Below are 12,859 nucleotides of genomic sequence, written 5' to 3'. Positions count from 1 at the left end.
GGGTTATGGGGTACAGCTGGAAGGTGGGAGGCAGTGTGCACTGTCCATGGAGCCCCCAAATGCATCACAGCATTGATTGAGGTAGCACTGGAACCATGTTACTCTCAGAGCATAACCGCCAATGAAAGGCGACAGTCAATTAAACTTGGCAGATCCCTCACTAAGGGATGTACAGCATTGATGGCAGTTTCTGAAATTCAAACATGAAGCACAGTATATTGTGTTGATCAAGTTGGAAGTGATAGGTAAATGAGCAAAAAATCCAGTAAAAGGTGATGTACCCCACTTGCTAATGCAAGGGGAAAAGAAGGTAGATACTGGAAAATGTTGCTGACATGGAGCAAAATTATATATCATAAATTTTTATTTTACCATGGCATCAGTTCTGTCTCAGATTTAATGTTTTGGTGCCTCTGTTGTTTTTTTTGTTTTGTTCTGGTTTTTCTCCTAACAGAATAGTGAGATACATAAGACAATCACACAACCTTTTCAAAAGAAATAATACCCAAAAATCTTTGGGATTTAAGATTCACATCCACATCAAATACAGTGTCACAAACCAGTTGAATTACTCATTAATACTAAAAGGTCTGGCTAGCAAGTCTGGCTAAACCCATGTCCTGTGTCAGTTAAAAATGGTACCTGTATCTGCCTTTTGGGGAGGCAAAAAGTACTAGGAGAATTCTTTAAAGTCTTTACAAGTTCTTTGATTCATGAGATAATTTTTCCACTGGGGTAGGCTGTATTTTAGGATAGTAAGGCTGCATTCTTCCTTCACTCAGGTAATAGTTACAATAAGGTTATTCTTTTTCTGTTATGCATGAGAGGTTCCAGTTCATCGCTATCTGACAAAACAGAAGACATGATGAGAGAGCCTCCTCCTCCTTCGCATTCCTACCCTAGATTTCCATGCACGCATTTCTGAAAGGGTAAAAAGTGTAAAAAGTTCTCTATATCTGCAATATTTACAAATGCAGTCAAATTTCCCACCCCAGAAAGTCAAATATTGCAGTAATCAGAAATATATTTTAAGAAGTAAAGAAAATCAGGTTTGACAAGGAACATCTTGGATCGTTTTGCAAATTTTACTTGACCAGTTTTCCTTCGTGTCCTGTTCAGGAATGATGAAGCCTAATATTCCTTAGGCCTGCAACAACACTGAGAGTAAACATTTTCTATATATTAAAAATAAAGTATCAATCTGCAAGGGGCTACAAGGTAATGAGAGGGCCTCAACCATTATGTAATGCATAGGATCATATAATGAATGACCTTAAGGTCAAAAATCTGGACCAAGTCTGTTGCAAACAAAAAAATTGATACAAGGGCCTATAGTCCTTAGTAAACTGTAGAAAGGAAATTTTATGATATGGACATGTCTTTTACCTGCTTTTAAGCATGTTTTCTCCCCTGCTTTTATTTTGCCAGTGTGATGTGAGTCTGTGAACAAACGAAGACATGAAGGGACAGAACATACCACCTCTTATCATCTATTTATTTCACATCAGCACTATACTTTGGGGTATGTCTTAGCTTTACTAATAATGGTCTTCTTTATTATTTTTATTTTTAAGGAGAATTAGTGAATTCAAACATGGTGTATTAATGGTAAAGATTGGATTTTGGGTAATGTAAAACACTTCTGAAGCAAAAGACTGTAAGGTGGCTGCATGGATGGCTGTGGCCATTGGGCACATTGAGCCCCCAGACTGTTACCTGCCAATGTTCCTGCCCCACGGCTCAGCAGGCAGTGCTTTTCAGTTCAGACTGAAAATGGTTTGCAGCAAATTGGCTGACTTTGCATTGAGAAGCCTAAGGAAAAGTCATTTGGATTGTCCTGCCAGATGAGCTGGAGAGGGCATCAGAGTTTCTGAGAAGGCAGCTGCCCCTGGGCACTCACTACCAGCCTAACAGGTTGTCTGACCTTGGCCAAGAAGGTCCACGTGACAATGCTAAGCCAATGCAGTCAGTTTTTTAAAAGATGAATTTTAAATTGCTCTTTTATGCTAGCAAGGCCTAATTAAATGGTGACAGAAATGAGATGCTACCAGTTCTGTGAATTTGTGGAATGCACGCCTTAATTATCTCAAGTGGCTGGGACAGAACTTCCTGGCGCTGTCTGTGTTGGCAAAGCTGTTTCAAGAAGTTCTGTCCTTTCTGTCAGTTGCAGCACCATGTCGTTTTTCCCTGTTATGGTACAACTGCTTGGCACTATGTGAGGGTGGCTGGTAACATGGGGCATTGCAGCACAGCACTGTGAAGGTTTGAACATGTAGGAAGCTGCAGTTCAAAAGGTTTTTAAAGTCCAAGGAGGAAAAGATGTGGTTCAGGATGTGGAAACACGTTTGAAGCTCATGTGGTAAGGTGGTGGTGTGCTGATTTGAATATGTAGGTGCTTACTTGGGATTTCTACTTAAACTGGTTAGAAGTTCAAAGAGCAGAGCTCTGTGTTATCATCCTGATTAAACTGAATGGAGACCTTTGCTGTCCCAAGAGAGTCATGTAACAGAAAAGCCATGAAAGTGATGGTGGCACACCTGATAGGGATGTGCTGCTTGCAAGAGCATTTTTTTGTCAGGGATAAAGAAGGGCAGAAATATACTTGTAGATTGGATTAAAGTTACTCATTTGTACTTATGGGCTTCAGGTTTTACAGAACAGGAAGAAGTAACAGGGCTGTTTTCCAAGGATTGCATCCTCCCTTGTCGTTTCCCACCTGGGCATGATGAAGTAATTCACTGGAGCAAAGAGAACAAAAATGTGCACAGTTACTACCAGCAGAAGGATCAGTTGGAAGAACAAGATCCACATTACAGACTCAGAACACACCTTTTCCATGAGAACATCCCTAGTGGAAATGCCTCCTTGAAACTTAGTAACCTGACCATGACTGATGAGGGCTCCTACACTTGCTATGTGGGAACAGTGCAAGATGGAACAGAAGTGGAAGTGCTGCTACGCGTAAGGGGTCAGTAAGACATCAAAAATCCTTGGATTGCACCATCACAAATGGGATGACACCAACAGATTTTCTTGTGTTGTTTCTCCCATGGAATCAAAATCCTCCAACCCAGCAGAGTACCTTTTGGGCCTGACAGTGTTATGAAGCAATTTTTTTCTCTGGTGAAATGTCATAACACGGGTTGGAAAATTATAGTGCAGCACTTGTTTTCATAACCTATTGCACCCTGATTTCTAAGGGGTAATTACGTGGTATACATAATGTGGCTTCTCAGAACAGTACAGATCTTGGCATTGTAAGTAGCTGTGTTTTCTTTTGAAATCAAACACAGATTAAGTTTTGTTCTCAGCTATATTTATTCTCCCAGATGGTATTTCAAAGGAGCAATCACTTCAAGTTAAAAACTATTTGGTAAGTAGTAGGATTTTATTTTATTTTATTTTTTTTTTCATATACAGCTCCTTCTTCTTATGCACTGGAATACCAGAAGACAAACACAGAAAGGAGACTGAAGTGCTATGCGTTTCTCACTTATCCAGCACCAAATATATCTTGGGTAAAAGGCAATATATCCATCCAAGAGACAGATCAGGAGGAAACCAGGAATGGAGTTCTCTATTCTCTTAGAAGTGACCAGGACATTATAAACATGGCAGATACTTACTACTGTCATATTCATTTCCATGGTGAAGTGTGGGCTGCTGAATGGAAGATGCAAGGTAGGAATGAATGGAAGTCTCTTCCTCCATTGTTACTGAATTTCACAGCTGGCTTCAGGGTCAAAATAAAGACAGTCTTTCTGCAGCGGGGCAACATGGATATGGGACAATGCAAAAGGATATACTTTTCTGTTTGCAATGCATCTGTTAGGGTTACAGGACAGCATTACAAGTTATTTCCAAGAAGTAGGAATGAGAGGGGCTAGCTCACCCTTCTGCAAGTTACCTTTACTCTGAACATCTTTTCTATATCGGTTTCACATTTTAAGAGGTGCCTAATAAACAAACTTTACACTCTATCAATAAAGAATTTTGTCTATTGGACAAAATACATGGAAACCTTGGAGAATATGTGAGTTCTGTGAGGGAGGTGGAAGTTTGCGTGCTGCTCTAGCTGCATATGTGATCTTTACTTTGCCCATTTCCTATCTGTTGCCAGACTTTTATTGGTACTGTTTGATCCTTTCATTGTACTTCTCTACACATGCTTCCTTAAGTACTGGTCTGAGTGCTGGGGTGCATGGGAATGGAGAGCAGCAAACACTGTTTGCATTTTAGCAAACAGGAGCTCATTTTGTTAGTTAAGGAAAAGCAGGATTATGAAATTTCAATTCTGCTTTGTCTTCCTCCTGAATTTCACTGGAAATTCAGTTTGAGTAAATAACTGCTTTTCAACCTCTCCTGTTTCTTAGAAAATATTCTTAATTGAATGAAGAGCAATGCAGAGCAGTTCTCTTGTGAGATGTGCATGGATGCTTCCATCACCCTGATTTCCCCCTAAAGTGTGTCCAGACACTCTCAGTTCCTAACCAACTGCATAAGCTCCAGAACAAGAGTGCGGTTTTTAATTTACATGGAATAGCTTACAGTATGAAAGATTTAAAGTATGCCATCATAATAGCTAACAAGTGCATGATAAGTGTCTGTTTTGTTTATCTGTGCCTCTGATCCACAAGAAAAAAAGGTATATTTCATTACACATTTATTTGAATTTCCCTGCATCCATCTAACCCCTCAGTAGACTATTTTGATAGCAAACTGCTTTCCTTTGACTTGTACAATAGCAACATGGGGTACATTTTTGTTTTGTATTCACGATTTTCAGCCCCACACCTCTGTTAGTTAAAACTCCCACACAGAAATCAAATGTAGTTATACCATATCAAAATAATCTATTACCTTCCTTTCCAGCTGACTGCCAGCCACCACTGCTTTCAAATCCCTGATATCAAATCAATTGTTGTGCTCTGATGTTAATTTATCTTGTGTTAGTATTTTATATATTAGGTATTAATTCCACTTACCTGCCTTCTCCTTCCCTTTCCTGTTTTTTTAAAGCTGTTCACTAATCATTAAATGTTCATCATAGACAAGTAAAGTACTTAAGTCCACCATAGCAGAAAGTTATTTCTAACTACATATGATCTTTTTATTCTTTTAGTTAAATTGTGTTTTATCCTTTTGCTTCAGATGTGCAGGTATCTGAACAGTTGCATTTTCCCTCTGCTCCCAGCATGTGGAATTTCCTGCTGTTTTACACAGTGACTTAGACTAGACTGAATCACTTCTATTAATGAGCCCCTCAATTAGAGGAAAAATAGTCAAATGAAAAAAAAGGATTTTCGTAAATATTGCCAGTACAAATCAGATTTTTTTTTTTAGTGTAAGATAGGTTTTTAAAATCTTCAGATGCTTTTAGAAACATACTGTGATATTTGAATATGTTATCAAAGTAGTGAAATATGTTTTTAAGTGTGTCCATAGTAGTATCAAACCTCAAAAAAAAGTCAGAAAATGTTTAAATTACCTTCACAGTATTTTCCAAAAAAACCTGCAGAGTTCTTTATCTGTTTCAGACCACCTGTTTAATGTGGAAGGAGGTAGCACTGTAATTCCTTGTGAACATGGGAATGACACCGCAAGCTCTGGCTTTGACTCTGGTTTCAGTGTTGTCTGGACATTACACAGAAATGCAGCGAGCTCAGTCCTGGCCTCCTTCAATGGCACATCTCACTCTCACCAGCCTCGAGTCCGGGTTCACGAAAATGACTTTTCACTAATGCTGGATGATCTTACTGCAGATGACAGTGGAGAATATCTGTGTAATATTTCAACACCTTTCTACACAAAACTTACTGTGAGAACTTTACGTGTTGGTAAGTTACCATTCCTTCCATTTCAGAGGATGAGGACCAGTTAGGACAATGCACAGCCAAAAGAGTCAATCAGAAATCTATAAAATACTGAGAAAAACCATCTTGTGTGATTGGTACAGTTGGGTAGAATAGATACATATTTTATTATTGTTGGCCCAAGGGAAAAAAAAAGCTACCTCAGATGTGTTTATTTAAAGACTAGAAGTTTTTTTTTTCAGTCAGCAGCTTATTGTGGCAAAGGTTTCAAAATCAGTGGCTGCCTTCAATTGCCACCAACTGCTCTCAAAGCTGAGGGCACAGCAGGGCTCTCAGAATCCTGTCCTAAATGCTCTGCTGACAGCAAACACAGCTTTAAATGTAGCAGAGAGATGATGGGAAGCCCAAAGCATGTGGTACAAGTTTGGCTGCAGAAGAAAGCTTGTTGAGAACCCACAGTTGTTATTTTCAAAGCTTTAATTCTACACAGCAGGCCTTTTTTAGGCCTGGGGATATATATGTTTAAGTGCATGCCTGTGTTTCTATGAGCTATAGTAAATTTCTAGCTGTGAAATCTTAGTTACAGTTATTTCATTCTCAGTAGGACATACAACAGTAGCATACAGACATTTTACACAATTAAATACAATCACCTAAAAGATTGTGAACTAATATAGGGCACCTCTTCCTAATATAGGGCACCTCTTCTAAACAAAGAAGAGAACTTGAAACAAGCCAGTAAGACATGAAAAATAGAGGCAACATAAAAGGGGGTAAAATAAGTGATAATAGCTACATCTTTTTGTCTTCCCTTCTTCCCCCTCCCTCATGATGGCTTAATTTCATTCTGAAAACCTGATGGTTTAGATGGCAGCGGCTGTATGCAACCTGAAGGAGGGGAGTTGGATTAAAGAAAACGCTTAAGTCAGACAAACATACTTCCCTGCAGCTCAAATTGCAGCCTGATCTTCCTTATCCTGTAAAGCTAATATTGTGCTTCTAGAGTGGAGAGCATCCAACACCTCCAAGGAGTTACACCTTTAGCTGACACTCCTAACTTCTGTTCACAAGTCCATCAGTCTCCCTGTACATTTACTGGAGACAGTCCAAATGTCATTGGGATCATCTGCTACAAATGCCTTTCTCTAGCTGCTCTCTGATGGATCTTACAACAGCCATAGGTGATAGAAAGCCCCTCTTCAGTGGTGACATTACTGTGCTACTCACAGGATGTTCCTGCTTGGGGTCCACAGTTTGGTTATACAGAACTGAGAAGACACTTACAGAGAGATGAGCACCTTTGTGGCAGCACAGCCGGAAAGCAGATAAGCATCTGGACACAGTAGGGGATGGGCTAGACCACATTGGATAGCAGCTGCTGAGCCATCAGAAGGGTTTCCAAGGGCCACTGGAAAGAAGGCTTCTGAGGGGAAAAAAAAAAGAGATGAATTTACAGTCATTTAAGCAGCTCTCTTCTGTGTAAGGAAGGGTTGCAGCTTAAAGCTGCTCTACCACTGGAACTGGCAAGGTGTAACATAGATCTGCATGTGGCTACAGAGTCAAGCTAAGGCAATGACTAGATTAAATGCTCCGTTTTAGCAGTTCTTATTTTTTAGTTGTTTGCCAGACATCCATAGGAAGTTTCCAGAGGAGTGTAGAATTTTTCAAATTCTTCGGACAGGACACAGCAGAGGAAATATAGCCTGAGGTAGAAGAACCATACTGTTCTTCTGACAGTTTGGTGCTATGCAGGGGTTTCTACTAGGTGAGCTTTGATCTCCTGTGGAATCCATGGTTATCACCCACCTCAGGATTTCTTGTGTCCACCTGGATTGCATAGTTGCACTATGAAGCTGGGCAACGTTTCAGATTAAAGTTGCAAAGATTTTGCAGTAGGAGTTATGAAATTTATGATCCAGGCTGGATAACATTTACAGAGCTGCTCTACTGTAAATGAGCAGTGCTGTTAATGGCACTGAGCACCATACCTGGAGACAGTGTTTGACATACTGGGCAGTTGATTGCTTTTAAATGGGACTTGTATTAAGAAGCTGTCAAATCCTATCCTATGAGCACACATGGAATTTGCTATCAGCACAATTAAATAAAATAATCTGCTTTTGGCTATTCACACTTAAGTCGGTAAAGTATCGCTTCAAAGTCTTATAGTATGAGTCAAGTAACTTAACACTGTTGTCTTTGTCTCAGTTTCCTTTTAATGTTTCTTTCTCCCTAAATCATACCTTTTAGATTACAAGTAAGAAAAATCATAGCTTATATTTATTGAACAATAGTGAATATTAATTTGCGATATAAAGCACTTCTGTTTTGTTTTTGTATTTTTAAAGAAAATTCAGGCAAGACCTGGAAGATTGTGCTAGGAGCACTGTTTGTTGCAGTGGTGACAACAGTGGCAACAGTGGTAGCAGTTTGCTATCTCAAGGTATGTACAATCATTATAGTACTTATTTTTTAAGGTACTGTTGATACCAAGCCCCTCAAGATTTGAATGAGGGTTTGAGCCAAACTTTGCAACTTTAAAAACAATTGGTGATCAGTAGCTGTATCTAGACAGTTATGATTGAACAACTGCACTGTTAGCATTGTTTGCTAGGCTGATCTTTTGTTTTAAGAAAAAGGGAAGACAATCCCAATGTTAATGGGCTGTCTGGACAAGGGCCACCAGGAGTGAAGTCAAAAGAACTGAGCAGTAAGTAGGGAAAGGTAATTCTGACAGTGGGAGGTTGAAACCCATTGACCACCTCCTCAAAATGGACCCCTAACTCAAATTGAAGGGAAGAACCTAAATCCAGACCTTGAATGTTTAATTGAAACATAAATTTGATTTTCATGGGTTAAAGCATACAAAAAAGACGGAAAATATAGGAAGATAAGTTTCAGCATAAATAAACTGTCCTCATTCTTGCTGTTTTCTAAGTTTTGAGGCCCTCTATGGTGCATCTGTGCATTTTGGTTGTATTTTGGTTGTAACAATGTCAACAAGCCCTTCCTTTAATCAGATGCTCTTCTGTGCTTCATAAAGGATGAAAGAGGTGGTTACCCCTCACAAATATTTTCCAATAGCTTGCTTAAAGAGTGATTGAATTGCTGAATTTTCTCACTTGTCTTTAAGACCAAAAAGAATCCAAAACAAAATGTGAAGTTTCTCAAACAATGTTCCTACCTGGTTTTCATCAGGGCCCCAAATTACTGTTTAATTGTATCTACTGTCAATTGCATGCACTGTCAAAGCTTGTCAAAACCTCAGTTTGAAAAGTGATACTAAATTGCTTTGTGTAGGAGATCCTTAGAACCATATGGTCCCTGACCTCATCTCTCTGCACAGCTCTCCTCTTTACTGGAGCGCGGTATCTTCAAGTGGATGCATTTTATTCTCATGTGTTTGTAATAGGCTGGCTCTGTATTAGAATATTCTGTCTGTTTCCTCTGCAATGGAAGTGAGTATCCTTAAAAATCCAGACTTCAGTTCTTAGTCCATCCTTCTGCCCTGCCCTTGGAAACATTTACCTTCAAACTCCCTGTATCTTAAAATTTTGTCACAGTCTGGATTTGCTAAGCTTCAGGAGACATGTTATGATGGCTACCATGAGGTACAGCAAAAATGCATGGGAAAGAAAATTCTGAAATTATTATGCCTCAGTCTTTTTTCATTTTTCTCTTTACATAGAGATTCACTTGCATGCTGCTTATTAAACAGTTGTAACATGCTTTAGAGATGGTAATATACTTTGAGATGCAGTTGTCTAAACAATTTAAGCAAGATTAAGTTGTCTTGGGACCTGTTGAGCCCTCAAACATGTTGTAATCAGAGGAAGTGGAACAGTTTACAGGTTAACTCAATTCTGGTTACATTGATGGAGGATAAGATGGAAAAACCAGGAATGTTTCCACACTGTTGTGTAGATGCTTATTTTACTGAGATAATGCTAAAATGGAAAATGCTGACATCTTTATAGTGAGTGTGTCTTGTTCTGTTCCCACTATGGGATTAATTTTACACATCAGTAGTTCTTATAAGTATTTCTATTTTATCTAGAAAAAAAGGAATGAAGGAATCCTATGAACACCTTGACATACAGGAAGAAAGTAGTTTTCTGCACAGAGATACTACTGAGATTGTTGATGAAAAGAACAGAGAGTTCCTTCACCTTCTCCTTTAGACAGAGTGTCTCGGTTTGAGACAAGTTTAGGAGGAAACGCTCTGGAAGGAACGTCTCCTCCCCAGAAGGCAGGTTTCTGCACTCCCTCCCCCACCAATACAAAAGGAATTTCTTGGATGAAAGTTAAAAAAACGATTTATTTAACAAGCAGAGTGCCAGCAGGCACAGAAAAAAAAAGAGTAATGTTAGATAATAAACCTCCTCGATGCGGAGAAAGCTGGTGGATTTAGAGTTCTGTCTGTAGCTGGCTCGGCCCCTCCCGAGGCCCAAGGCCGGGGTGCGGCGTCCCCGCAGGCTCGCTGCCGGTCCACAGGGTCCGATGATCTGGTTCTCAGATCACTGCTAAGCTGAACAGTTCCAGAAGAAGAAGAAGTTCCAGAGGATTTTGGTATGCAGTCCTGGGAACATTTCTTGCCTCAGCTACCAGGCTGGCTAAAAGCAGGAATGTGCTCCCTCAGCTCTGCAGCAGTGAGAACGCGGGGGAGTGTGTGTGAGTCCTTGAACACAAACTGCACTGAAGAATTCACTCAGCTTCTCTCCCTCCTCTCCTGGACCCAGTTTAAAGCTGGGGGACCCATTTCTGGGCAATAAGCAGACAGTAGGGGAATACAGTATTATAAAATCACCCCAAGACACAGAGCCACATGGAAATGCAATTGTCTGAGCAACAGTAATGGACAAATGGGGACGGAAAAAAAGTCAACGTACGCTTGTATGTGAAAAGTCATGTAGCAGGGCATCTCACCCCCCTACATGACCTTATCTGTTGCTTGTTAACCAGTGAGATAACTGAAACCAGACAAAGCTGTCTTGTAGTGAGCTATTTTGGCACCATGGAATTACCATTGGTCTGGCATCTTCCAGCTGACAATAAGCATCTTACTGTGGAAGTGAGATATGGAAAGAGAAACTGGATTTCTGACTGACAGACGCCTCACTTTACCAACTATGTAAGCTACACCAAACTTCCACAAAGCAGAAATCTTCTGCACATTTTCCAGTGGTTTCTCCCCAGAGCAGGGATGCCTGCTTTGCGGTTATTCCTCTGGAGGCTGAGTGAAAGGACTCTGTGTACATTATCATCATTTTGGTGGTAAGTTACATTTGACTCCTAATCTATAGTGGTTTTTTTGCTAGCTTTAATATAGGTACCTTGATATCAATCCCTGTTTTATGTAATCTACTGGTAGTTCTTTCATTTTATACTGTGTAGTAAGTAACTCTGATTAACACCTTTCAGGTGTTACTTGCTGTCTGTTCAGTAAATAACTCACTTTATAAATAGACTAGATCCTTAGAACTTGTGGGCCAGAGTGATTTCTTAAATTTGAGCTGTTTTGCCAAAAATAAGGCAGGGCTTGTCTGAAGCTCCCACTCGTCCCATGACAAGTCAGCATGAAAAGTTGGAACTTGGATTTCCTAAAGGGACAAAGAAGTTTCCACAGAAGAAGAAATCCACTAGTTCTGAGAGTTGGGTTGGTTTTTTTTCCAGTGTGAGGGAAAGAGAGGGCTTACTGATTTTCATTTCATTTAGTATTTTAATTTAAAATGAAGACTGTGTCTACAACAGCAGTGAGTCTGAGCCCAGCAGAGTGCGTACACCCTGGCAGTGGTGGGGGGAACAGTGTCAGAGTGGGAACAGCTGTGGGAAACAAAATACTGGCAGACTGAGAGCTGTGAGGAGCCAAATGCTGCCCAGCACAGCGGTCTGGAAAATGGGCGGTGTGACATGGATGATCCAGCTTTCGGGGGCTTGTCCGTCATTGTTTTCCATTGTCTTGGGCTCAGGAATGGGAAATGTTAGCTGTGGGAGCCTCACCCAAGGTCTTGCTTTTGTCCTGGGGACCACATGGTGTGTGGGAATGGTTGCCACCTGGTCTTCATCTGGAAAAACATGTGGAGCCAGCAGAACTGGAATGGCTGCCATCTTGCCCTTGTCCCAGGGGATCACATGGACATGACCTACGGGGAGTGTACACCATTTTGTCTTTGTCCCAGCAGCCACCTGGAACTAAGTTGAGGTGGTGAACACCTTTTTGTGGATAAAGAATCTTCTCTTTTTGTATACTTTTGTTATTAACAACTATTGTTATTGTTGCTCTTTGCTTTCAGTAAATTATCTCAACCCACAGTCTCTGCTTTTGTCTCTCTCTTACCAGAAAGGAGTGGGAAGAAGGGGAGTTGCTTATTTGGAGTTTGATTTTAGGAGTGGCTTATTTGAAGTTTAATTTTCTGGCTCATGTTAAACCACCGTGGACCAGTTCCCTGTTTAAAGGCAGAAAAGGCGGAAAGAACACTATTTCTGAGCCACAGGGAGGTGTCCCTTGGCAGCATCTCCTGTGCCCATCCTGCAGCTGGCAAAGAGAAGTCATTTGACTGGTGGTAGTGGAAGCTTATAAACTGACTGTTTATACGAAAATCTTTACTTCTCCTCCAAAACTCAGGGTCCTACTGGCAGGACAAATGGAAGCTGGGTTATCCCAGCTTCAAGGGCTGTCCTCTTGCACGGGTTTAGTCTGTGTTGCTGTCCTGGTTCCAGCCAGGACACGGTTATTTTTGTTGCAATAGCCATGAGGGGGCATGACCAGGACCCTCATGTTATTTGATACCACATCACTTCATTGGGGGACAGGGAGAGGGACTACTCTGTTTGGGGTAAAAGGGGTTCCTTCAAGGAGGGATCCATGGTGAGCATTTCTGCATGTGCATCATCCTCTCTTTTGTACACTTTTAAAATAAATACTGATGCTGTTACTATTCATTTTATCTCATGGCTGTTTCCAGGAAATCATTCCTATTTCAGCCTGTTATCTTTCACCTTTTGTGCTTCCAACTCCATTTCTGGAGTGGGCGGAGGGGAAAGGA

At 40.6% G+C, this 12,859-nt stretch overlaps 1 protein-coding gene across 15 annotated transcripts in view; it reads left to right on the top strand.

The window, feature by feature from the left end:
- The window catches only part of HHLA2 (HERV-H LTR-associating 2), a 42,868-nt gene that overhangs the window by 2,536 nt on the left and 27,473 nt on the right, over window positions 1–12,859 (top strand). For 12 of the 15 annotated variants that reach the window (XR_005602767.1, XR_005602760.1, XR_005602763.1 and 9 more), the window contains 6 exons: window positions 1,429–1,522; window positions 2,648–2,968; window positions 3,421–3,681; window positions 5,538–5,837; window positions 8,162–8,256; window positions 9,871–11,087. Coding sequence is in view for 1 of the 15 variants with exons in the window: in XM_039557580.1 (XP_039413514.1) it covers window positions 1,459–1,522; window positions 2,648–2,968; window positions 3,421–3,681; window positions 5,538–5,837; window positions 8,162–8,256; window positions 9,871–9,897 (1,068 nt within the window). In the remaining 14 variants the exon portion in view is untranslated. Of the gene's footprint in view, window positions 1–827; window positions 930–1,428; window positions 1,523–2,647; window positions 2,969–3,420; window positions 3,682–5,537; window positions 5,838–8,161; window positions 8,257–9,870; window positions 12,126–12,859 lie in introns of those variants that run through there. The other 3 variants (XR_005602762.1, XR_005602761.1, XM_039557580.1) reach the window with 2 other exon arrangements.

The sequence above is a fragment of the Corvus cornix genome, chromosome 1, assembly GCF_000738735.6.
Source record: "Corvus cornix cornix isolate S_Up_H32 chromosome 1, ASM73873v5, whole genome shotgun sequence".
NCBI classification, from domain to species: Eukaryota; Metazoa; Chordata; class Aves; order Passeriformes; family Corvidae; genus Corvus; species Corvus cornix.
Note: the sequence above shows the minus strand (reverse complement) of the source record. Positions and strands in the feature narration are given on the sequence as shown.